Source organism: Leptosomus discolor, chromosome 7, assembly GCF_034619465.1.
Source record: "Leptosomus discolor isolate bLepDis1 chromosome 7, bLepDis1.hap2, whole genome shotgun sequence".
Taxonomy (NCBI): Eukaryota; Metazoa; Chordata; class Aves; order Leptosomiformes; family Leptosomidae; genus Leptosomus; species Leptosomus discolor.
Window position 1 is genome coordinate 23001149 of NC_141397.1, and position 24870 is coordinate 23026018.

The 24870-nt window shown below is 38.7% G+C and overlaps 1 protein-coding gene across 5 annotated transcripts in view; it reads right to left on the reverse strand.

The window, feature by feature from the left end:
- TRAK1 (trafficking kinesin protein 1) overlaps window positions 1-24870 on the reverse strand; it is a 108734-nt gene that overhangs the window by 16598 nt on the left and 67266 nt on the right. For 3 of the 5 annotated variants that reach the window (XM_086467753.1, XM_086467754.1, XM_086467756.1), the window contains 11 exons: window positions 21246-21322; window positions 17671-17787; window positions 11880-11980; window positions 10980-11088; window positions 9269-9347; window positions 8702-8832; window positions 8102-8176; window positions 6743-6880; window positions 5011-5087; window positions 2766-3002; window positions 1498-1814 (listed from right to left, as the gene is read on the reverse strand). In XM_086467753.1, coding sequence (XP_086323879.1) covers window positions 1498-1814; window positions 2766-3002; window positions 5011-5087; window positions 6743-6880; window positions 8102-8176; window positions 8702-8832; window positions 9269-9347; window positions 10980-11088; window positions 11880-11980; window positions 17671-17787; window positions 21246-21322 — 1458 coding nt within the window. Of the gene's footprint in view, window positions 1-1497; window positions 1815-2765; window positions 3003-5010; window positions 5088-6742; window positions 6881-8101; window positions 8177-8701; window positions 8833-9268; window positions 9348-10979; window positions 11089-11879; window positions 11981-17670; window positions 17788-21245; window positions 21323-24870 lie in introns of those variants that run through there. The other 2 variants (XM_086467755.1, XM_086467757.1) reach the window with 2 other exon arrangements.

Sequence of the window (24870 nt, forward strand, 5' to 3'; positions counted from 1 at the left end):
CGAAGTTGAGAAAAAAACCAAACCATTAAATCTCATGAGAAATACTCGGGAAAGAAACTACACTGAAGTGAGGAACAGAATCATAAACATGTATTCAATAAAAGATAACAAATACTAAACTTATGAAACAGGCAGACACAAACACACTACAAATGAGATTTAAAACCAAACATGAGAAGTACTTTAAAAGATGCAATAATTTTAAGGAAAAAAATGACCCAGTGAGAACAATGAACAAAACCAGGAAAAAAAAAAACCCAGACAGATAGAAAGATGATAAAGACTTTAAAGAGTTTATTGGAAGAAGAAAGCAGATAACGGGACGGTGACAGAAATCTATTACAGTGGTAGCAACCAGTAACTGAAACAAAGCTGGATCATCCCTTCTCGTGTGGTACAAGAATTTTTACGACCATTTAAAAGCAGTCATGAAAACAAACTACTAAAATCTGCTAAACAGTATTGACTTGTGCGCTACAGCTATAGTTTCATTTGAATAAGTAGATACAGCACATCACTTTCTTCAGGATACAAGAAGGGTTAATTTTTGCTTCTGAATAGGTGTCATGCTAAACACTCCTTATAGATGAAATAGATCTGTTCTAAAAAGGTGGAAAAAACGAACTTTTGCAATTAAAACACACACAGACAGTGTAATGTAACAAGTTCTGTTAAAGGAAAAGAGAGACCAAAGCTAAATCATGTAGTGTATCTGTGAAGTACTATAGGAAAGCAGCTTCATTTTGGTTAAAATCTGAAGGAATTTACTCAACTAACTTCCAGCAACAGCCTGAAAGATCTGAAGAAAGCCAGACAGACTATACTATATGTGCTCTGTCAGCTTTGTTAGACAGACTGCAGAAACAGACTTTGAAATAAAGCTCCAGCCCTGACTACCATCTACCCATATCTTGCCTTTTTCTGAGACAATATATGGAGGAAATTTGACTTTTAAAAAAAAAAACCAAAACAAAACCAAAAACCTATTTCACACATGAAACCCAAAGCCATAGAGGCTCATGTGTGGCCACTCAAACAGCCAATTAAAGTCCAGAGGTCATTTTTAATCACAAAAATAGTCTTATTAGACCAGCTGGACTATCTGAAGTAGATAAAGGTCTTTCCAGACACTTATTCGCAGAACTGACATTTGATGAACTAATAGTTTTGCTGCTTAGGTTTCAGATACTTAGTCACCTTCCTTTTTCAGGTATGAAACAGAAACATTGAGATTTAGGTCAGGTGTAAAGCTGCACTGCTGATGCACGTGTGGCCTGTAACATTTATTTTACTGCCTTGGCTGGAATTGCTTCCTAACACTTTTAAGGCTTGTGGAAAAATGTAGTAGTTAGAAGATTTCAAACCAACAGCGTGGGTTACTGTCTCTAAAGTAAAAAGAATATGTATTGCAAAGATTTCCTGCTTTCTGGTGATGGATAAGAGACCACAAAGAGTCACTAAGAACAACAGACAAAGGCCGAGGCCCTTTGTTATCACCTTCTAGTGGTTTCACAATCTGAAGCTTTTCTGGCAGGTAGGAGCGACTGCTGATAGACATTCCTGAATATCCAGTAAATTCTGAAAATCTGGAGTGAGTTCCCAGTGACATGATGCTCTCTGTCGGGGTAACGGAACCACTGTGGAGTTCACCCTTTTCTGCCAGTTCCCGCAATTTCCTTTCCTGCTCTTCTTCGAAGAACTTCCGCTCCGAGAGGTAATTCTCCCGCCTGAGGGACAGCCTACGAAGGGCAGTCTCTAGGTCACTTGAGCCTGGAGTCCCCGGAGTTCCAGGCTTCTTCATCCTGTCTTCATTTCTAAAACATAACAGCGGACACACACCCACCAAAAAAAAAAAAAAAAAAAAAAAAAAAAAAGAGAAAAAATTCTTAGAGATGCTTAAAACTTCCACATGACAGTTTGAGACATTCACCAATACCTTTAAATCACTATGTCTGGGATCGACTTGCTACTCATCTGGAGAGGTCAGAGGCAAACACCAATATTTTCTTTCTCTTTCATACTAAAACTGTTTTGAATCCTAGTTCCTGCCTGGAAACTCCTGGTTGGAAAAGCTGCACTTAAGAGCTTCCCCCTACAAAAAAGAGATGTCTACCTATTGCGTCTCTCTTATGGTTATACAAACTCAAGTAAACAAGCCACATCTTACATGGCCAATGCTACAAGAATACCACAATGAGTCACAAGAGTATATTATGCTGACAGGTATTAATTGTTTTGAGATATTATGTCATTTTTACTGGAAAGTATACACAGCATACTGTGGAGCTGTACTGGGAGAAAAGACAAGTAGATAGAAGTGCAAAGTTCTGATTAGTTTCAGTCACAAGTTTTCATATTAGGTAACCTACACACACCTACTTTATTTATTTATTTTTAGGATCAAAAGAGTTAGTTGTAGCTGCAACGTAGATCAGAACTTCCTGGCATGAATGTAAAATGTTGAAAATATAATTGTTTTAAGTATTGACTCAGTTGCAAAGATAAAGGGTGGTGTTACATCACCTGGTGATGCTGTGTCTCAGAACAGGCATGAGTTGCAGACACTGATACACAGTATTTTCAAAAAGCTTTCCTTTTTAAATAAACTTGAGAGCTCAAGAACTATTAGCACAAAACGGAGTAACTTTTGAAGGTGTATGTCACTGTGCTAACTGCGCAATGCAAGTCAAAAAGGGGAAAATAGAAACACTTTGCCTTTATGTCAGAAACAAAGCAAGAGCAAAGTCCAGTGCTACAGTACTGACCCATTGTCAGAGGATTCAGTCTCTAAGATGATACTATTGGTCTTGTTGTCTATCATGATGTTAGAGATGTCTCCCCCATAGAAACTCGAACGTGGAGTGCTGACACAGCTAGAAATGACTGAGTTCATAGCAGAGGACTGGTTAGAGCCTGGGATATTCATTGGCGACGGAGTCATGGATCTCTGCTTGACAACTTGGTTAACATTTCTCACTGTCTCGAAGACCCGCTTCTGATGACTGGTAAGACATACACACAGTTAATAATCACACGATGCTTTCTTACCTTAAGAAGGAACAGAGAAAAAGCTAACAGCTTGTTAACAACCCTTCCTGTTCACAGCTCCATCAACCACCTTGTCTTAATAGTTTCTGAAAAGTAGTATGCATAGGGGCCCGTACTCATTACAGTCTGGCTGTTACATTCAATCCATCAACACAATACCTCCACCACCCTAGAATATTTTAGGCACAACATCTATGAATTATGTGCATGCATAGACTCACTCAAACATTAATAAAAATTAAGTGAAATAGCATTTCAGTATACCAGCTAAAAACACTTTAAAGCCATTGTGTGGAAATGGGTTTTTAAGAAACAAAAATAAAAAACTATGAACTGGCTAATCCATTTTAAAAGAGAATTTGAATTTACTCTACTGAGTATCAGTATGCAAGCAAGTCTTGGACCTTTCATTTTTGGAACCAATTTCCAACTCCCTTAAATAGCATTTAGAAAAAAATTTAAAAAATCAGAAATATAATGGACCAAAAGTCTAGAGAGTGGCCGCCAAGATTGGAAACCTGTTTTTTTTTACCTACTTCTAGAGTTCATTCCTATCACCACTGTCCTGATTTCATAACATACGTTGTTCATCTGCTTCAAGACTAAGATCAGATGACACTTCAGCAGAAATTTCTTGACAAAATAAACTTGCCCTACATCATGCTACAGAAGTATCATCGCTGCTTTGTATTACAGTTCAACAATGGCTGAACACAAAAACAGCACACCCCTTTCAGCTTAAAGGTAACACCGCCAGGATATAACACAGCATGCCGTACACTATTTAATGTAATTCAAATTTCTTTCCTTCTATCCACGAGTGCTCAGCAGTTGCAATCTTTGGAGTGTAGGCTCCAAGTCTATAGTTGTATATCTTTAAGAAGCTGAATCTAAGAATATCTATCAATAAATGGCCTCACAGATGTTACAGTTACTACCGCTGAGCAAATAAATAAAAACAAGACAAGCCATGAAACAAACAAACAAAAAGTATCCTTCTTTAGTACATGCATAGCAATATAAAAGATATTCTATAGAAGTTAAACTATCCTTAAGTTAGATTACCTTGCAAGGACAAAAGGATCCTATAGGGTTTGAGCATGCTCACATCTTTCTGATCTTACATTTTTCTAATCAACATTTCACTCTGTCAAAGCCTTACTTAAAATTCTTAGGTCACGCTCAGAGAAGGCTGAAGTACGTGTCAAGCTTTTTGTAAATGTAAATATACTTAGAAGGTTTCTGCAATTGGCTACTGTACCTTCCCTGACTGTCCTTTCTTAGTAAGTTCTGTTTCTCTAACAGACCCTCTAAGTACAATTACCTTGTTTCAAATTAACCAGTCCATGCTTTGTACAAATAGGCGAGATACATCTATTGGACGTGCAACTGGTGCCAGTAAGGCCATTTCTGCCAAGCTGTATCTATCTATAGCTTTTGGACTGTCACAAGCACTTAACTTGTTTCAAACCATTCTTTTGTTTAATTCAAGAGAACTTTAGCACTGTAAGTACGCAACCACTCTGAACCCCTTTCTGCACTGACGTTCTCCCTGTAAATACTGGATTAGATCAATAACTACCTGCTAACTTTTGTTCTCTCTCTGAAGAGAGAGCCCGAGGAATTGAATTCATCCCCTAATCATTAACTGAAGAAACCTAGCATGGTAACACACAAGAAAACAAACCTTTTCTCATTCTCAGCACTCAAGAACAAGTCAAAAAGCTCATAAGACAAGGCAAAACCTATATATATAGGTGTTTTCTTTTGGCAGCTTTAGTAGAAAATACAACCACCCCAATAATCAGAAAATTTATTTTCCTTTCTATCATTCATACTCTGTCAGAAATATTTCCTTCTAAACCCCTAGCTCAATTATTTCCTGCCTTTTCCTTTCTCATCAAATAATAATTAACTTCATATATAATCAATCAATTAAGAACCAATTCTTTTCAGTCGTACGCCAAGTCAGGAGAGTCAGGTTCATCTAAATGCAGCTCTTTCCTCATTGACCCTTCTATCTCCGCTGCCAAAGAATCCTGTTAAAAATAAGCACAAAACAAATATCATAGTATTAATAGGTTGTTATTGCAGAAAATAATTAATTACTTATATAAAATAATTAATAACTAATAACGTTTCTTTCCAGAAAAAAGAAAGGTTTAAAACTTAAAATTGTCTGGAAAGCTGGAAGACTAATGAATATATCTAAGTCACTGACAAATTATGGCTTAGCTTCATACTGCTACAGTACTTACCATCTGAAGACATATAACATCTGTCAGATCCTAAAAAAACATCACAGGCAACAACAGAATTCAGATGCCCCAATTTCCCAGACCAAATTCCCTACTCAGTAACACCCACCTTTCATGTATAAAGTTTTAATTAATTTGTTTTCATTTAAAATAAACAGAAAACACTCTTCCTTTTCACATTACTCACCCACCCACAAAAAAGACACAGCTCTTGGCATAAAGCATTATATACTTCCCCCATAGGGTTAAAGGTGACAGGCAATGAGTTTTCCACTGCTGGTCAGTATGTTTTACTGCCTAAATGTAAAGTGCAGGGTCTAAGTGTCAAACATTCACAAATCTAAATGTTCTTTGGTTCCATGATTTAACATTTGAAAATAATTTTTATACGAAAAACACACCTACCTCAGCACAAGCATACTTTTCACAGCTTTCCACTGTATTTGTGCAAGTACAACTCATATTATTATTAAATGCCTGCACTTTAAATTGGCCTGTGTTCAGTCTCAGAACAGAACACAAAAAGGCAAGCTAAGCCTTTGTTGCAATTTACTTCTTGTCAGCACAAATATAATCAATGTTCTTCCTCAGCAGTTAAGATGAGACATGGCTAAAGACAAGAGGGCCAGATTCTGCTGCTTGAATACATTACTGTAACTCAAAAGAAACTTCACTGGTATCGTTGCCCTCAGAAGTAACGGAATTATTCTAGAGATACACAGGCTAGCAGAGTCAGGCACTGAACTTACCTAGAAATTCTTATCCACTCTTTTTTTCTCATTTGTTTGAGGGTACTGCATATTCCCCATGCTTTAAAAGTAGAATGTCACAATCAAATGACACTAGGTAAACAAAGTTGCTAGCACTGATGACACTGCCATAACTCATGTTGCCATATTTGCAACAGATATTATTTCAATGTACTACTGAATTTTCAGTGACCCTAAAACAAGAATATACACAAACTATTCAAGTACTGAAGAATAAGAATGTGTATTATAAGTGACTAGAAGGATGCCATGTCCAGAAACCATTAGTTATGTTATCAGGAAGTTACATCTCCAAGGATATTGGAGAAAAACAGGAAGCTCCTACTGAAAATCAGTCACCACAGTACAGGGGATGCATAACAAAGAGGTATAGAACTGTGTAACAAATTATTAACGCTACCAAAGATTCACAGCATAAGCACAGCTAACTGCAGGTAGTATATAATACTGCAGCAAAACCAAGTAACTGCACAGCACCACTGTTTCAGAACCAGGTATGCAAAATTGTTCACTCAGGTTATCCTTTAACAGTACATAAATACACATTTCACCCATGCTCGCCTGGCCTAGCATCCTATCCCGGAAGCTGTAAGTCAGATGCAAACACATTTCCTTTGGTTGGTTGTTTTCTCGTGTATGCAGAGTTTTCTTCTTAAATCTGCTTACCATAGGGAAGAGACCAAGAGAGTGGTACCGACGTGATATGGCATTTGGCATAGTCTTGTTCCTAAGGTTTTTCAGCTCTTCTTGAGCCTCATGAAGCATTTCCATGCACTCTGCATACTTGTCTTCCAGCTCTCGCAACTGTAACACATAAAAAATCAGTCCAAGAGCTTAGGCGCTGCACTATCATCACAAAAAGCCTGCAAATTCTTTTAACACTGGTAAAGGGTAATGATGTAGGGAAGAATATACCACCTTGAAGGCAGTGAACTCCAACAAGTGAATATAACTGAAAATCATTAATAACATGGATTAGTAATGGGAAGGCAGGGGGAGGCCACAAAGTGGAAAGGAACTGCTTGCTCCATTTCCTACCCTACGTACCTACATGAAGCCACTTTCAAGGAGAAGATACAGAGCTAAAAGCATCTTTAGTCCGATCAGGTAAATGCCTGATTACTGCCATGATGACAACAGTGGCAAACAGCATGGGAAAATGACAAGACATTTCACAGTGTTCCAAAGGACTTAAGAATTTTAAAACCAAGACTCAAGATACATACACATATACACATATAACCGTGAACAGCCCAAGACTATGACTGATTTTCATCTTGGCTTCCTCAGGAAATATATCTTATGTAATCACTCTGTCTGCAGATGTCTGTGACCCTCATAGTTTTTGAGTTCATCAGCCACTTCAACCAAGTTTGGTAAAGGGGCAGAAGTCTGAAATACCACATTCCTACAAGTTTCATAAAAGTAAGCTACTTGGCTTAGAAACAGAGATCTTGTTAATGTCTTTCCTAAGACAGGGATGGAGAAGCATGAGCTCAATATCTGTGAAGCACCACACATACAAAATGCCCATCAGCAGGAAAAGCTTCTATGCGCATTCAACACCAAGTAGTCCAAGTACAAGACACATCCTAAGGGAATCAAGCTTTATTAATTCTATTTTGTCCATTTTGTTCATGTGAACATAGCACACAGAAGACAGCCAGCAATCCTGGACTGCTTTTAGTTTATTTTATTCACTGAACAAATAACAGTACGAATGAGCTCTTCCATGTTACCTCATTATTGAAAATAGACTTAAACTACCAGCCTACAGAAGTCAAGCTGTAAAGGGGTTCCTAAATAGCCCATAACCCTCAGTTTTTCAAAAGGTGTGCCAGTTGGAGGAGAGAAGAGGAAGGAAAAGGTTTTGAACTCTATCAGGAACATATATGTTCCTTCATTCCATATACATAGGGAAAATTATTTAATACTTCTGATCCAGCTTAGACTAAAACATTCATGGTAAAGAGAAGAGCCATTGTCCTACTATTAAATTATTTTAATACTAAGTAATGTACTCACCTCTGCTGTAAGCTGTCTCTGGGCATCTTTAGCTGCTCCCAAATGCTGCACAAGTTCCTCATTTTCAACTGCACACTAAAATATGCCAAAAAATGTTAGAAATACTGTGATGTTTCATCCTATGATGATGTTTGTATCCTACAATACAGGTAAGTAGGAAAATTCTACCTTTTCCCAAAACCCCCTCTGCAGCAGTATCAGTCCACGCATGTTAGTTTAACATTTAAAATGTTAACACAAGAACACCCAGCATCAGTCTTTGTTTTAGGGTCTTGGAGGTTCATTTAGCAGGGCAAACGAGTATGTGCTCACTGAAATACTTGCACTGACATTCTTGTCTTATTGTAGTCTTAAAGTTCAGTGAAGAATTTCACACCTAATATTTAAAACAAATTTAACTGTTGTATTTGATCTATATGCATCTTTTAATAAACTGATGCTTTCTAGTCAAGTATACTATACATTAAACATCAAACAAGGTCACCCAGATAAGGAGGGTGGAAAATTTCCTTTAGGCTCTAGTATACAGAAGACTGTAACTTGTCTTCCAGCTACAATAGTAGCAAATTGCAACAGTGGTCTTGCAACTGGATTCCTTACAGCTTTTGCCTTTTTCTGTAGATCGACTATCTGAGAGAGCAGATGGGTGATTTCTTCTTGCTGTCGGGCAGCATCTTCAGTTTTCTTTGCTAACTCTTCGGAGATATTGGCAATCTGGATGTTTGCATCCCCTTTAAGACAAGTGATTACAATTAACATCACAAACACAAAAGCAGAAAAGTAAGCAGGAGGATGTTCTTTTGGAACATCACTTGATTCAGCAGACTCCTGCCCCAACACACAGCAAAGTATTTTAGAAAAACAACAGTAGGACACAAAACCAGAAAGACACAAAGTACTCATGCTGCAAAGGAGATGATACTTTCCCTTAACACTAACATTTTCAATGCAAAACTATTTTGCAACTGAGAAAGATTTAGCTTACAGCCAGAATTTTCTGCTGTGAAATTTCACCCAGAAATCTTCTCCTCACCATTTATATAAGGAAAATAAGTACCACAGAAGAGCATGACTGATTGATCTAGCTCAGCTGGTTTTTTGTTTGTTTGTTTGTTTTCTTTTAACTGAACTATCTCGAATGAGAAGTGAAAAGAAATAGGGACATACTTAGCTCTTTTACACAGTCGTTGACAAGCTGTTGTTCCTTCTCTTCGTAAGTAATTGTTTCAGTCTTCAGCTGACAGGCCTATTCAAGAAATCCACATCAAATATGCTACATTAGCACATTTGCTCTTTGCCCAGTCTTTTGCTGCATTTCCATCTGCTTCAGAGAGACAAGCTTTTCTAACCACTCCTCCAGGAAGACAGTGAGAAACTACAGTTTTTGCCTGCCCTCCTTCATGTTCTGGAAAAAAGGGGCCAGGTGAACATTCAGCAGAGACATTACTGTACAGAGAAACTTGCATCATTATCACCATATCCCCACTAGATGTCACTTGTGTATCTTGTACTAAAAATAAAAAAAGAGCCCTGAACATACAAAGACTAGTATGCAGAGCTTGATCCGATCACCTGAACGAAGCTATACATCATCACAAACTGGTTAAATGCTTGGTTTAAATAACTAAATTAAACATCCAAGTATATAAAAAACATTCAGATAGTGTTTGAAAAGTTCTGGCACTGTAACCATATATCCCACATAAAACCTTAGTGCTACCTCCTTCCTTGCTTTGTCTTTTCCGCTCCGATACTACAAGTGCCAAGAGGAGCGTGGCTACACCCAGCTGGTTCTGTCTGGCACCACCTCAGTGGGTCTGTAACCTATTCCAAATGCTGGGGGCATGCACAGACACCCACAGACTGCATCTGTAGAGAACTGCATAGCTCTTAGGTTTCAAGTTTGGCTCCATCCTGTGCCTTGCTGTCACAGACTGCATCTCCCTGGAAGGGAAGACAGTGCTACGTGGGGTTCTCCTATCAGCTCCTGACGCAGTGGAGCTCTCAGTTCTAATCCCACCTTCATTATTCTCAAACCATCTATGGCTCATCTTCCTTGCGTGACTTCTCAATGAAGTGTACAGCACTCTCCATTATGTGGTGTCTTCTCCAAAGAGGTGACGCTACCTATTTGCAATGGGCCCTGCATTTGCAGTAGAAAGTGGTAACGATACTCTGTATTCATACATTCATTCTTAGCTCAAAGTATTTCTTCTGCTATACTCTGCTTCGTGTTCACAAAACGGTAACATGCCCCCAAAGTTTAAAAGTTGCACTGAAATATAAAATCATTCATAGGCTATTAAATTATGAAGTATTATTTCTGACAGACAGGGAACAGTAAATAAACTTTTAAAACCTGTGTCATTTGTGAAACATGGAATATTATCAGAAATAAAGGACAAGAAAAACACATTCAACTTAACAGTCTGACTTGAAATACAAATTGAATATATTTAATGCAAATTTAGGCTAGCAATTTTTATTTTGACAAACACTGAATTTGTACCAGAGAGACCATGCCAGCCTACAAACTTCAGATCTGCAGCTATAGTCACCCATATCTACCAGGACAGCCCCTTTAAGACCTGTTTCAAAGTGCAATGCTGGACTACAAAACCTGCCCATGTTCCTGCATATGCTTTTGGCTAGGAAACTGCTTTGCATATAGCTTCATGTAGCTTCCATGTTTCAGCCTTTCCTTCATTTAGAAGGATAAAGAATGGTGATTAAACAACTACAAAAAGATCTGTGTCACATGTGGAATTATATACTCTTAATTAGATTCTCTCAACTTTTAATACACACTTCTCAATACCTGTGTTCTGGCATTAAATGAACAACTGTATTAAGCAAAACACAAAGGGAGCAATTTCACCTCAGATCTAAGTACAACATTCTCCTCTTCAAGGTCCTTGAGTTTCTTCTGAAGAGAATCCAAATGAAAGTAGTTCTGGACAGAGGAGGAAGATTCATTCCTCTTCAGCCTTGTAAAAAAACCAACAGTTTTAACTAATTTTTAAGACAGACTGAACAAAGGTCTCAAACCTAGCCAGAGCAACATGAAATACAGCTTGTTCATGCCAGTATGTTTGGACAGCAACACATTTGCAAGGATTTTTAAAAGAGAACATTTTAAAAATCTATTTATTATTCCACACATTTCCTATAGAAAAGTTATGCAGCCAAGGCTAAGAGAAAGGAAACCACCTTGCTACAGGGAGCAACACAATAGCTTCCTGGTTAATGCTGCACATGCTTCACCAGAATGCAGCAATAACTCTGCAAGCAAGGGCAGACAGCCCCTCAGAGCCTGCGATGCTGTTCAGCCAGCTAATTGCCTGGAACCCATGCTATAAGCCACCCTTTATTTCCTTCCTTCTGCTTGGAATTTTTCCATAGTGCCTTCAGGTCCTTGAAGGGCAAAGGTCACACACATTCCAGCACAGCATGTAAAGGTATGTGGTGTAGTGGGGTACCATAAGTGGGACGTGTGTCTGCCTCACCACCAGTGACCTAGTTCCTCTGAAAGTTACAGCGCTGCGTCAGCAGCCTCCCTATGTACTCTCCCCTCCTGACTCTTACTGGCACCCACACAGACAGCTGGTCCAATGCAAATCCTTCCAGCTGGTGCCATGCACCAAGTTCAGAGTCCCATTTATAGTTCCAGTTGATAAAGGCATAATTTTACTACTTTTCAAAGCTATTGAATTGTCCAAACTACCCATGCTTAGTTAGTACTAGATGAATGTTCAGTGTTGTAGATTGATTAACTCACGGGGTGGAACAGATGGACTCTGGCTCACTTTCTTCAGCAGCACTGGTATAGAACTGGAGCAGCTCATCTTTCATGGAGAGCTCATGCCTCAGCTGAGAAACCTGCACAAGGAAAGATCAGCAAGTCTGTTTTCTAGACGCATTCTTAAGTAAAACCACTACAAATTAGCTAGTTATTCGTCCTCCAAGCATCACCTTCAGACTAAATCAAAAGGCCAAGACTGGATCAGATCAGAACCAGTTCCTCTATTTCTTAGAAAGAAGGAAAACTGTACCTTTTAAACTAACCATTAAATATTCTTTTTCAGAAGTTCAAAAATGCAATTAGACACTGCTATTAGACATGTTTCTCTTTTACCTTCTTTCAGATGAGCAATCCCGATTCATTATTGCATTAGTCTAGATTCATATCCACAGAAATTGATATATTGCAATGACACTGCAAGAACCTACTGTGGCACAATCAAGTGAAACATCACTTTTATCTATTTTACGTGATGACTGTCACCTTCTGGCTTGGATACAGACCTTGCAGACCTCAGATACAGACACTTCTTCCTCTCCAAGTGACTTTAGTTAAAATTTCTAAAATGCTTGAGTAGTAAGGTCACATCTGGGACTCAATTGCCTGTTGAGCTGCAGAACACCACCACACAGTGGCATGCTGCCTTTCTGAGGTTGCTGCAACAGTGGAGGCTGCAGTCAGCTTCTGGCTGTAGTTTGGGCTTTTGATGACTGAAACATGAGTCTACTAAAGTAGTATGTGGGAGTCCCATACTCAGTACCTACACGATCAAAAAGGAACAAAACATCAATATTGGGTGCTTAAGATATTCTGTAATTGTGAGCTCCACAAACTTAATCTTGGTTAATTTGTATTGCAGTTCTCCAAGAAAAGGGCTATAAGCCTGGTTACACAGTAGCACTTATACCAGTTTACAGCTGCAATTTAAGACCTCGGTGGCAAGAGGTTCATTTCTATTGGCTTGCACAGCTATAAACAGCATAACTGATCTGACAGATCTGCTCACTTGCACTGCAAGACTTGGCCCTCAGTTTTCACTTTCCAATGCACAAATTGCAGAGCACGTTTGTTTTTATTAGACTTCTGCTTTTTGTATTGCAGGCATATTTATATTTGTAGTTATTACTGTCCAAAAACCCCAGAGAATATCAATAAAATAGATTTAAGCTGCATTTTCATCAAACAAAAAGGAGACTCAATGCAATAAAGCCCTTAAACTGTGCAGAATTTTAAGCAAACAAGGTCATTTACTTTGCTAAGGCTATTCTGTGTAATCAGATGTGTTAAGGCACCAAGTCCTCCCGAGAAATGGGTTCTAAAAGGCAAGGGAAAAAATCTGCCAACCAACCACATTTTAGAAAAACATGAAACAAAATCTGTACATTAATTTTGGAAGGTTCACTCTCCTTGTTTCAGGAAGAGCTAAAAAGCTGAGCCAAAAATATCAATTTATTGTTATGGCTCAGCCTCTAAGAAACAAGGATTCAGACACTGTTGGTGAGCACTAGATCATCTCCAGCTTTTGCTACACTTTTTTCCCTATAAATTGAAAAAGACTGAGGACACTATTTTTACTGCCATCTCCAAGCATTTCAATTCTCCAAAGGAGGGTGAGCAGCCAGAAAGGGTGGCCTTCCACCATTCCAGATTGTAATTCAGCTTTTCCTTTCCTCTCACTTTACACAAAACAAAAGCAAACCTGGACTTTAAAACCAGCTATCGCCAAAACACAAACTCCAATACGTGACCTGGAACTAGAATAACAGGACTGGAGGGCTGTATTACTCAGATGTTACCATAGGTTTGAGGTGGTGTTATCTGAGAACCAACACTGTGTTTGAAGCGCTGCCTTTTTAGCTTCAGAAACACAACACAAAATCTGAATAGGAAAAAAGAAGCATAAACTGGGAAATTTAGAAAGATTAGGAGAAGCTAAAACCTAACAACCTACTCCATTCCAAACACAGTTCACATTGTGACAGTTTACATTGCTTTGATACCAAGTCTGAAAGGGCGGATGCCCAAGAGGATGGGGCCAGGCTCTTCTCAGTGGCGCCCAGCAACAGTACAAGGGGCAATGGGCACAAACTGGAACACAGGAAGTTCTGCCTGAACATGAGGAAAATCTTCTTTACTTTGAGGGTGACAGAGCACTGGAACAGGCTGCCCAGGGGGGCTGTGGAGCCTCCTTCTCTGGAGATATTCAAAACCCATCTGGACGTGTTCCTGTGTGACCTGCTGTAAGTGAGCCTGCTTTGGCAGGGGGGTTGGACCAGATGATCTCCAGAGGACCCTTCCAACTCCTACCATTCTGTGATTCTATAAGCTCTAATTTCAAAGGAGACAACATTAAACTGTAGGTAATCCCAGCAAAAAGGGACACATCTTGAGACTGGAGCTGCAGCATTCTTACTGAACATGGTAATACAACAGCACGTAGACACACTGTACATGGGAACTACACTTCTGCTGCTGAAAAGGCAGACAGCCATCTGTGTAACTGAAACAATTTACAATTAAGAAAGTTTTATCAAAATAATGTTTACACTTTTAGTACATATTTCTGAAACAGTAAACTGAGGCTAAAGTGTCTGTGCACGCAGAATAGGGCTTGCTTCAGTGCACCCAATTTTTATTTTCTCATGCACTACAGGAAAAATCTCAGTTCCATCGGTTTTTATTGAACATGATCACAGCCCCTTCCTAAACCTAAGCAGCACCTAACAATTGAAATTCAAAAGACAAAACCAAGAATCTAATGTGTTTTGCAGAGGTCTGTATTACTTTGATATGTACCTATGAACATGGCATGTTACATGGATGCAGGAAAAACTTGAGCTACTTAATGGAATGGCCAGAAGGTTTTGTCAGGACAAGTTTGGTAGGTGAAAGAGATGTAAAGCTAAATTATTCGTGCCATGATACATATACCAATAAAACCTTAACCTTATACCACACACCAGAAAGAACTTGTCTATATATTACAGAAACCACCGATCTCCCAGACAAACCATTTTTAGGCAGGTTTCACAGAATTTAAATAAAGTACCAAATAAATTCTCTTATCTCTTGCCCTTAAAGACAACTGTCTTAGTTAACATGCTGTTCAAATACTCAAAATTCAGCATTAATGGAAAATCTGAAACTTACTAAAGACAGATTTTCAACAGTGTCATGACTTTAAAGCCTGATGAGCTCTGCCTCAAAAGCATCAATTTCTGAAGGAGTCAAAATGACAGTGTGAAAGATGGGTGTTGACAGAACATATGGCCTAACACATCAAGCCACCTGGTAAGAGGCTTATTTCTGTTAGCACTTTTCCTAATGCTGCTCCTGAGTCCCTCTAAATAAAAATAGACCTGGACAGAGGCAGCCCATCCCTGTCCTCCACCCTCCTCAATCAAATCTTCCATTCTGGATGTATGGTGTGAAGGCACTGCCCTGCCCAGTCAGCATGTACATGCCTAGTAAACGCCATATCGACCAACGCACAAATAAATAAGCTTGCCACATGATGGAACTCAGGCCGCAGGCAACAGCACTTCTCTGTGACAGAAGAGAACTAGTTCTCCTTGCAAAATAGGTTAGGCCACACCAAAGGATATTATTTCTATGTGTGTGCTCCACCACCATTTCTCATACATCTGGGATCCCTCCATCCATGCTTTATACATCAGCCCATCTCAGAAATAATTCAATACCTCATACCCCTGAGCAGTTTTATTAGGAGCCTTTCTTTAAGTTTTTAATCCACCGTGGTTCATTGCTCCCCTGCTTACCCTATAATCATTTCTCTCTCTCTTGCTCAAAGCTACATATGGACGAGACTCACAAACCAAGGTCACTGTCCCAGAAAAGGAGAAACAGCATTTGCACCTAACTCAGTAAGTTGGAGTTCAGTGACACTTGTAGTTAACAGATAAAGAACTCTTTTAAAGCAACCTGTGTGGTTCCACCCAAGATACATCTATCAAGAATCTGCCAGTAACTATAGCATCCAAATACAGTAAGAAATAGCAACTGTATAAATATTTGATTAAAATTCAATGGTATCTTGAAGACATAAGGTGTCACTTGAAACAATGTTAAGTCTTCTGGTATATCTTATAGATCACACCAGTATATGCACTCGCAGCCTAGAAAGCCACCCATATCCTGGGCTGCATCAAAAGAAGTGTGGCCAGCGGGTCACGGGAGGTGGTTCTGCCCCTCTGCTCAGCATCCAGCTCTGGGGTCCTCAGTACAATAAAGACACAGACCTGTCGGACAGGGTCCAGAGAAGGGACAAAAAAATGATCAGGGGGCTGGAGCACCTCTCCTACAAAGAAAGGCCGAGAGAGTTGGGGTTGTTCAGCCTGGAGGAGAGAAGGCTCCAGGGAGGCTTTATAGCAGCCTTTCAATACTCAAAGCAGGTTTATAAGAAAGATGGAGACAGACTTTTTAACAGGGCCTGTTGCAATAGGACAAGAGGTAATGGTTTTAAACTAAAAGAGGGTAGTTTCAGACTAGATATAAGTAAGAGATTTTTTACAGTGAGGGTGGTGAAACACTGGCACAGGATGCCCAGAGAGGTGGTAGATGCCTCATCCCTGGAAACATTCAGGTCAGGCTGGACAGGGCTCTGAGCAATCTGATCCAGCTAAAGACATCCCAGCTCCCTGCAGGGGGCTGGACTACATGACCTCTAAAGGTCCCTTCCAACCTGAACTACTCTACAATTCTATGAATTGAGAAACATATGCACCGTCATATTACATTCTAAACGTGCTCATCAAACATTAAAAAAAATATTACTGCCATCAAACTCGGACAAATGGACGTACTGCAGCATGCTTCAACGGATTCTATCACAGTTCACTGGAAAGAGATACAGCAAAATCACGAGAAGCTGTAAAATCTTAGCAATCTATATAGAGGGTAGCAATTCTCAGCCTATAACCCTTTGCCTCCCAATATAACCCAATGCTTCCTAACATTGACAATTTCATACATACTTTGACTAAAAATTACCAGTCATTAAAATACAGTCTAACCCATCTGAACAATGGAAACTTGACACAAGTGTATGAAGTTGGCCCAGCTTGGAAAAAGTAGAATACATATGACTGGTGAGCACACACTAGTGAAACCTCCACAAATACAAAAAGTGATTTACCTTATATGTGATACCTATATCATATTCAGTTTGAGAAGCAAAGGGAAGCACTTCCAGCATTCAAACATTATGTTCTAAGAGCCAAAATTTAACTCAGGTACGAATAGAAAAGCAATTAAGCATCAGTTGTTGAGGAAGAAACAAGTGAGGACTGAGAAAGATTCAGGGAAGAAACAAGGAGAGCGAGCTGCACACAAAGGGAGGTAGGAGAAGGGAAAGAGTGATTAGTGAGATAATCAAAACAGAGGGGAATTATGCATAAAGCAGGGGAACAAGGACAAAATAGGCAGAAGAAAACAGTGGGTATAGTGATTCAAAACAAAAAGAGCAGCCAGTTTCAGAGGAAAATGAGATCTGAGGCAGAGCAAAATTCAATGGCTTGAGGGTTGTTTTTTTCCTCAAATCACCTGATTTGAACCAACAGGTCAAATTACTTTTTTGATCACACTTCTAAAAGCGTACATGCTATAAAAATGGCTGACCAAACTGGTGCAACACAGACTGACCTGATATGGACCTGCTGCCCCAGAAAATTAAGTATGGGCAAAGTGAAGCTAGAAGGAAAATTCTCCCCATCACTGCAGATACAGCACTCAGGCATAAAAATCTTACCTCTTCCCTGATGTGTTCTACTTGCTCCTCCAGGAACTCATTTCTTTCTGTCAGTGATTTATTCTTTTTTAACAGTGACTGGCCAATCCGAGCAGCTAATTCTAAGTCCCGTTCTTTCTGTGAAGCATTAAGAAAAGAAAGCTAATTTCAAATATTTTATTCACCAAAGGATCAGAGGGAGAGTAAAGTTGTCATGAAAGGGAAGGAACAAGTATTTGAACAATAAAAATAATTTTTCATTCTCTGAGGGTTTGTTTGGTTCGTTTTTTGCCGATTTTCTTTTTCTATACCTGCTTATGTTACACCCACATTATTCAGAAAAGACTGACCCATACAGAGTTACCAAACCATACACATGAAAGCACAGCTTCAAGGTCTACAGTAAAACAACATAAGTAAAACAAAAGGTCTACAGTAAACCAACCAGATCTGGTTCTCTGTTACAGCTTTGTTTGAGAAACTACTGAGGGAAACTATTCCATCACCTTGTTATACAATCTGCAGAATGCAGACACAGAGCTTTAGAGGTTACATTTTAAAGAACTCAGGAGCACACTAAAAATAACAAAGAACTTCGGCATTTCAAAGCATTTTTCAGTTTCCACTTGCTCCACCCAGAAATAAAAGGCAGCAAGCTGTGCAGAAGCCAGTTCCACCACAACGAATGTTCACCTCCCATCTTCTTTGTGTATACACATCCATCAGTGCTTTTGTATAAAACCGAGTCCTATCCCTTTTCTTTTTGCAGATGCCCAAATCTACATTAAGTAGTTACTCTCATGCCATGCTTGGCCCCTTCTTCCCCCTCCTCTATGAGCACAGAATTGGAAATAACCTGTCTAGACAGTTCACATGTACCAATAAAAACTAGAAGCTTATCCTGTTGATGACATGTACCTATACATGTCTCAGCTTCTGCAAAGCTGAGACACGGGGTTGTAATCTGCCTGGGAGAGGATGATAAACTGCATAAAACTTTGTGCCATTATTTAAGCACTTCTATTTATAATTTTCTTATTCAACTCAGGATCTTTAAAATAGTGGGAAAATGATGTTAACTCCCACTTACCTTTAGTTCAACACCATTTGAGGAAGAGCTTTCTCCCTGTTACTGAAAATTTGAGGCTTATTTACCACCCCTGACAGCCATCCAGATTTTATGACTAAAGCTACCTTATGTCATATGTATACTAATAACAAACCCTACAAAACCTACAACTATTGATCACACGAGTCTGAAGTCAATGAATTCGAATGAAGAGGTTTTCATAGTGGAAAAAAAGGAAGCTATGTAATAATCAGTAAATAAAAAGAGAGGTTATTGATCACTGCTGTTATCTACTAATAGCATTTTCCAAATGGTTTCTGAAGGTCAGGTTTGTATTTGCATTGAAAGCTACTGGCATTAGCTAGCCATAAAATCTTTATATAATCTTATGTACAACCTTTCAGAACAATAGCTCCCACAAAGTTATCAAAAAAAGTTTGGTTTACATATCAAGCCAACTTATTGTTCAGTAATTTCACTCACTTTATAAATACAAAGTGAAAAAAAAAATATATTCCTGCAGCTTTGACTCTACAGAGGAAGAGCTATCTAGCAGCAAGGTTTCTAACCTCAAATTTGAGGAATGTAAGTGTATTTCCAGGCTCTTCAATTAACCTCCTTAGACTTCCTTAACAATTTTTAGCAGTTCAGCTCTAAATCTCAGTTTGTAGTCAGGCCTCTTACCCACAGTGACAAGGAACAGATTTATTACAGCAATGTGTAAAAAAAAAAAAGTACACATTTACACTATTATTAGAAAGGGATGGGAAAGCAGGTTCATGGAGGAATCTGCTCCTACTCTTGCCACATACCCAGGTAGGCCTGGTGTCATACCCTTTGCTTAGTTTCAGGGCAACAGGGCTCAGATTTTCAAAATATCTGCACATGTGTTGTTTTGAGAACTTATCTTTCCTATCTCCCCCCTCAAAATGCTGCGCCTTGCACCCTGCCAACTTCATAATACAATCATTTGAAGCTTGCCAACAAGAAGGACAAACAAACGGTAGCTCTGGGGTTTTTTCCTTGCTCGTGTGTTTGCAGGTAGCAGGAGGAGTTACACCTTAAGTTCTGCAAACGGACATAATCTCTTGTAGTAACCATCATTTGGAGAACAGAGAAAGGAGCTGTAAGTGCACGTCTGCCTAGGAATAGAGTGAATGGTGGCCAAATAAAATGAAAAAGCTCACTGAAAGTATTTGTTTTATTAAAGGTTCACCTATCACATGCTCCCCCCTCTTTCCTTTGCTATCATCCTGATTGGGAAGTACACCAGAAGCTTTAAGACACTGGCTCAGCAAATCCTTCTAGCACTGCTCCCATGACTGTGGATTTCTTGATCTACAGACATTTGACTACATGGACTCAGGAGAAGAAACAGTTTGGCAGAATGCTGCATTATCACTAGAAGGAGCCATGGAAACAAATGCAAGTAAACCTCAGCCAAATAAGACAAAGGGAACAGGAGACAAACAGGCAACAAACAGACTGTTGCTACAAGTTAATGGATTATACCAGGACAAGTCTTTTAGGTAAAGCATCAATTTTAACTGATATTTCATAGAGCATTCTTTAAACAAGTTCAGCTCAAAGCACAAAATGCAGGACTTTGTACTGTGATCAGGTGTATCAGGCACAGGTGGGAGATGTGAGCAATCCCACGTTGGTTTCCTTGCAGAATTAGAGGAAGAACAGACCACTCAATGTATCTTGGCTAGACAGACCCCATTTTTGACATCGCTATTGCAATAAGCAAGCAAATAAATATTAAGGATTAAATTACACTCAGCCGTGAACTAATACAATTGTAACAGTTTTCTCCTAAAGAACTCCTCATAAACATTATTTGGAAAACCATTACTCAAGTTTACTGCAGAAAAGCAGCTAGTTTCAGTCAGACAATTTATCATTATATTTATTGAACATAAGCATCGTAGCTTGACAGTTGCTTTTTGCCACTTCTTGAGCGCCAAGGGTCACAGTAATAACAGTTTACACAATACTGGTATAAAAAAAACCCCAAACCCAAACCAGCCATTAGCGACAAATGGAGTATTAGGTATTTTCTAATTTTGTGTCTATGCACTTCTCTGGAAAGATATTATCTGAGATAATAATTATGAATACAAGACTATTTGTGAACTTTTTTTTTTTAATTTTAAAAGAGAATAAATCCATCAACAATGATACTATTAGCTTTACATGTACTGTAAAAGTGCGTGTCATTTTAAGATGATTTCCGCCCCCTCCTCCTCCTCATTTGTTATGGCAGATATTTGGCCAAGAGCAAGTTAGATGGCCTCAACTGAAAAATAAGCACACACAATGAATCCATATGACTCAGGCAAACAAATGACCTTTACTTAGAAAGAATATTTACCTTACCAATGAGATAAAGTGTACATACACTCAGAGCACTTATTCCTCCTCACTGGAGGACAGTCTACCAACAGTCTTTAGCAGTGGTACCATACAATTTCTGTACTACTTTCTCATACTGTATGGGTCCTTAAAGAGATGTGATACTTGCCTCTTCAAGAAGACGTGTAACAGCATCTATGTCATTGTATGTTTTAGTCATCTGGCCCACTCTTTCAGCACATAAAACTGTGAGGAAATAAAATAAAACATTAATCATATTGGCAATACTATCAGGAGGAAAACATCCTTTTAAGAGTTTAGGTTTGCATAAGCTTTCATCTTAACACTACTCATGTCAACTTCTGGGTAAATATGTCAAAAGCTAAGAAAAAACCCCCCTCAAAAAATAATCAAAGCTCCAAGTTAAACTGAAAATACGAATGTTTCTCTTTTAAAATGAGTATTTGCTTTTGTCAGTGGCAGAACAAACCACTAAAATGTTAAACGTTTCTTCTCCGAACAGGAATGTCTTGAGTTTTTAAAGAAAGTAATCAAGGAAGAAGTGAAAACAGAGATGTTCTTGGATACATAATTAGAATTCTATCATGTTACCTAGTCATTGTATTACATGCAGAAGAGTTACTCCATGAATAAACAACTCCAATACTGTTAGTAACACCATTCAACATAAAGATACTATGTCATACTAAGTTGATAAGATCTGGGTTCTATGGTATGAGACAGCAAAGTAAATACAAAATATATGCAAAATAATAAGTGATTCTTATAATACCCAGACCATGCCAGAGTGGCCTCAGTATCACTCAAAAATATTTACTTAGACTAGATAAGATGATTAATCATTAAGGTGGAACCAGGCATTTTGTTAGACTGAAGAAAGAACGCAGAAGTTTAGCCTACCACCATCGGCGATCCTTTAAGAAGCCACACTGACTTACCTACAAGTCTTTGTTTTCTAAAAATCCACCAATAATCTGAGGAAACAACAGCACTTTCTGTTCTACCCTTATATTCTTTTTATTTTCAGCTACACCTACTCCCCAAACCCTGTAATTCTGGAAAAAGGGGATTGTTAATGAAGTTGAGTTGATCATATGGACTAAGGGTTATCAGGCTGCTGTAGCACAAATTGTTCTTCAGGGGATTTACCCTTGACAATGTCAATTAAAGCTCAGTCTGACAGATTAGCTAATGTTGCTCTAGCACACATTAAGTTGGCGGAGGGGGAGAAGAGACACAGATAAGGCCTAATAAGACTTAAATGGAGACCAAAAAACCCCTGCATTGAGTATAGTAACATTACCAGGAAACAGTTTGTCACACTAAGGAAACACTATCTAATTTATAAATATACAATCTACATATAAATAAACACACAGTTGATCACCGCTAAGGCACATCAATAATATATCAAATGCAACAGTACTTTGGTATCTGTTGAAATACCGGAGGATTTTTCCCGTTTCTCAAATTCTATTTTTGAGGATCAAATCCTGAAAACACTTACACACTTACAATATTTAGTGACAGCACTAGTGTCAGTGAACTCCAAAGAATGCCATTCCAAAGTATTCAAAAGATAATATACTTATTCAAATAATTGTCTGAAAGTGGTAACAGTAAAAAGTTTATGCTTCAAAGTAATAATTTGAGAAATGTTACATAGCAATAAATAATGACTATATCACTGCAAAAGCAAAAATACAGTGCATCTGTAAACTGCAAGCCGTATTAGTCAAAATCAGACTAAGCAAGATTACAAAGAAAAAACACCAAAGTAGCTTACAAAGAACATCACCTATAATAAACAAAGGGGTTAAATAAAAGCTTTCCATAAAAACTTCACTTAAAGACAGATGGTGTCACGTCCAGAAGACTATTCACAACAACAACAACTAAATTATCACCACCATAATTCCGATCTTTTTTAAACATAGTAAGTTCATAAGTCATGCTATAAAACACCTATCAAAAACCCTGACGCCAGCAGGTTATTTTCCAAAACAACTGTACACTAAATAGTTCCCTTGGTTACAACATTCCTGCAGTACTATAAAATATTGTTTGAGATTGTCATTAGCAAGCTCGTTTTAACTCTGTACCTAGCACTAATAATCACCACTGATTATGACTATGGCAACCTCACACTAACTCAGGTGAATGTATAATCTTCCTAACATCCAAGTGGATAAAAGGATGGAGCGCTCACAGACAGAATAAAGTCACTCAACCGGGAGAGTGATAAAGGGTGATTCGTGTGGCTGCTTACCTGGCTGTTCCTTCAGAACTTGCCATTTAATCTTTAACGACACAGGGTAACACCACAGCCTTATCAAAACAGACTTAATACTAGCAAAGCAGTAGTGACTTGGTCACCAACAGCTTTTAGATCTCAAAACTTCCATCAAATTTCTGTTGGTCATTGCTAAAACAGAGGTCTTCATATACCACTCTGCCAACATGGAAGGGTTTCAAAGCAGAAATGATATCTTATGCATCCTCTTCAACGCCCAAGTGGAAACAAACTTCAACAGACTGCATACGATAAAATGCCTCCTCCAGTCAGCTAGCGCCTATTGGCACTCAACATACAACAAAGCAGAAGCAAAGAGCTACTAACTAAAAGGGAAGTTTTCCTTTTCAGAGGAGGGAAACCTTGCAAACAGGTGCTGTCTCCATCCCTCAGAAACCAAGGTCTGTGGGGAAGAGGTGAGAAGGAAGGGAAGAGAAGGCAATTCAGAAGCAGCATTAAAAAAAAATAATCATCTCAAAACAATGTCTAAATATGTAGTTATTCAGCCTCCAAAGATTACAAGATAACATTTGGCTAATGCAGTGATTTTTTATTTCCTCAGTGTTCAAAAAAACCTACCAGTGAAAGACACACTATTTCGAATAATTATTTTGAGCTGTGATCAGTGAAAAACTACGATCAGGGAAAAACCCCACTAACGCCACATCTCTAATGGATTCTGCATAGTAGGTTTCTAGCCTGCTGGAGTTTCTGATGAGGATGAGAGCCTGGTAACACTATTATAAAGCTAAAACAAGAGCAAATGAAGGACAACTCTCTGTAATACAAAATCCACAGTGCTGATTTACTGACCTCTTTCTGGTCACTTGGAAATCAGTAATATTTTTGCTTGAGGGTGATAGGAAGCGCAGTGTCTAAACGCATGGATGCATGCAAACATCCAAATAAAATATACTTTGCGCCTCTTAGGTTTATGGGGGAGGCTATTAGACGAGAAAGAAAGAAAGAATAATTTAAAAAAATCTGCAGCAAGCAGAGGGACCACAGAATTCCAGAAACACAAAGTCAAAAAATGTGGTAACTGCTTTGAAACTAACATCATAGATCAGAAACAGGAAATGAAAAACATAGAAAGCTTCTATCACATCATTTTCATGATAGCATCAAATACATGCTACCAGAAACATCTTTGCGGTTCAAAGTATTTGGTTTTTTTAAGAGCCAAACACACACATGGATAAATGATACACAGATAAAGTATTCCCTCTGCCTTAAAGTAGCTAACACCATACCCTCTTAAAGCCTGCAAATTTACAGGTACCCACATTCCTGTTTCCCAATGTGAGTACAGCTGAAAGGATGTACTCTGCATTTATTTCTCGTCATCTATTTAACACAGCATCTGACTGGAAGCTTCTTTCAGGCTGTGAGCTCTGCACTGACTAAAGCACTGGTTCGCTCAGGGAGAAGTGAGGAAAGTATGTATCTTCCTGGATTGCCCCCTGAAAGTCACAGAGCC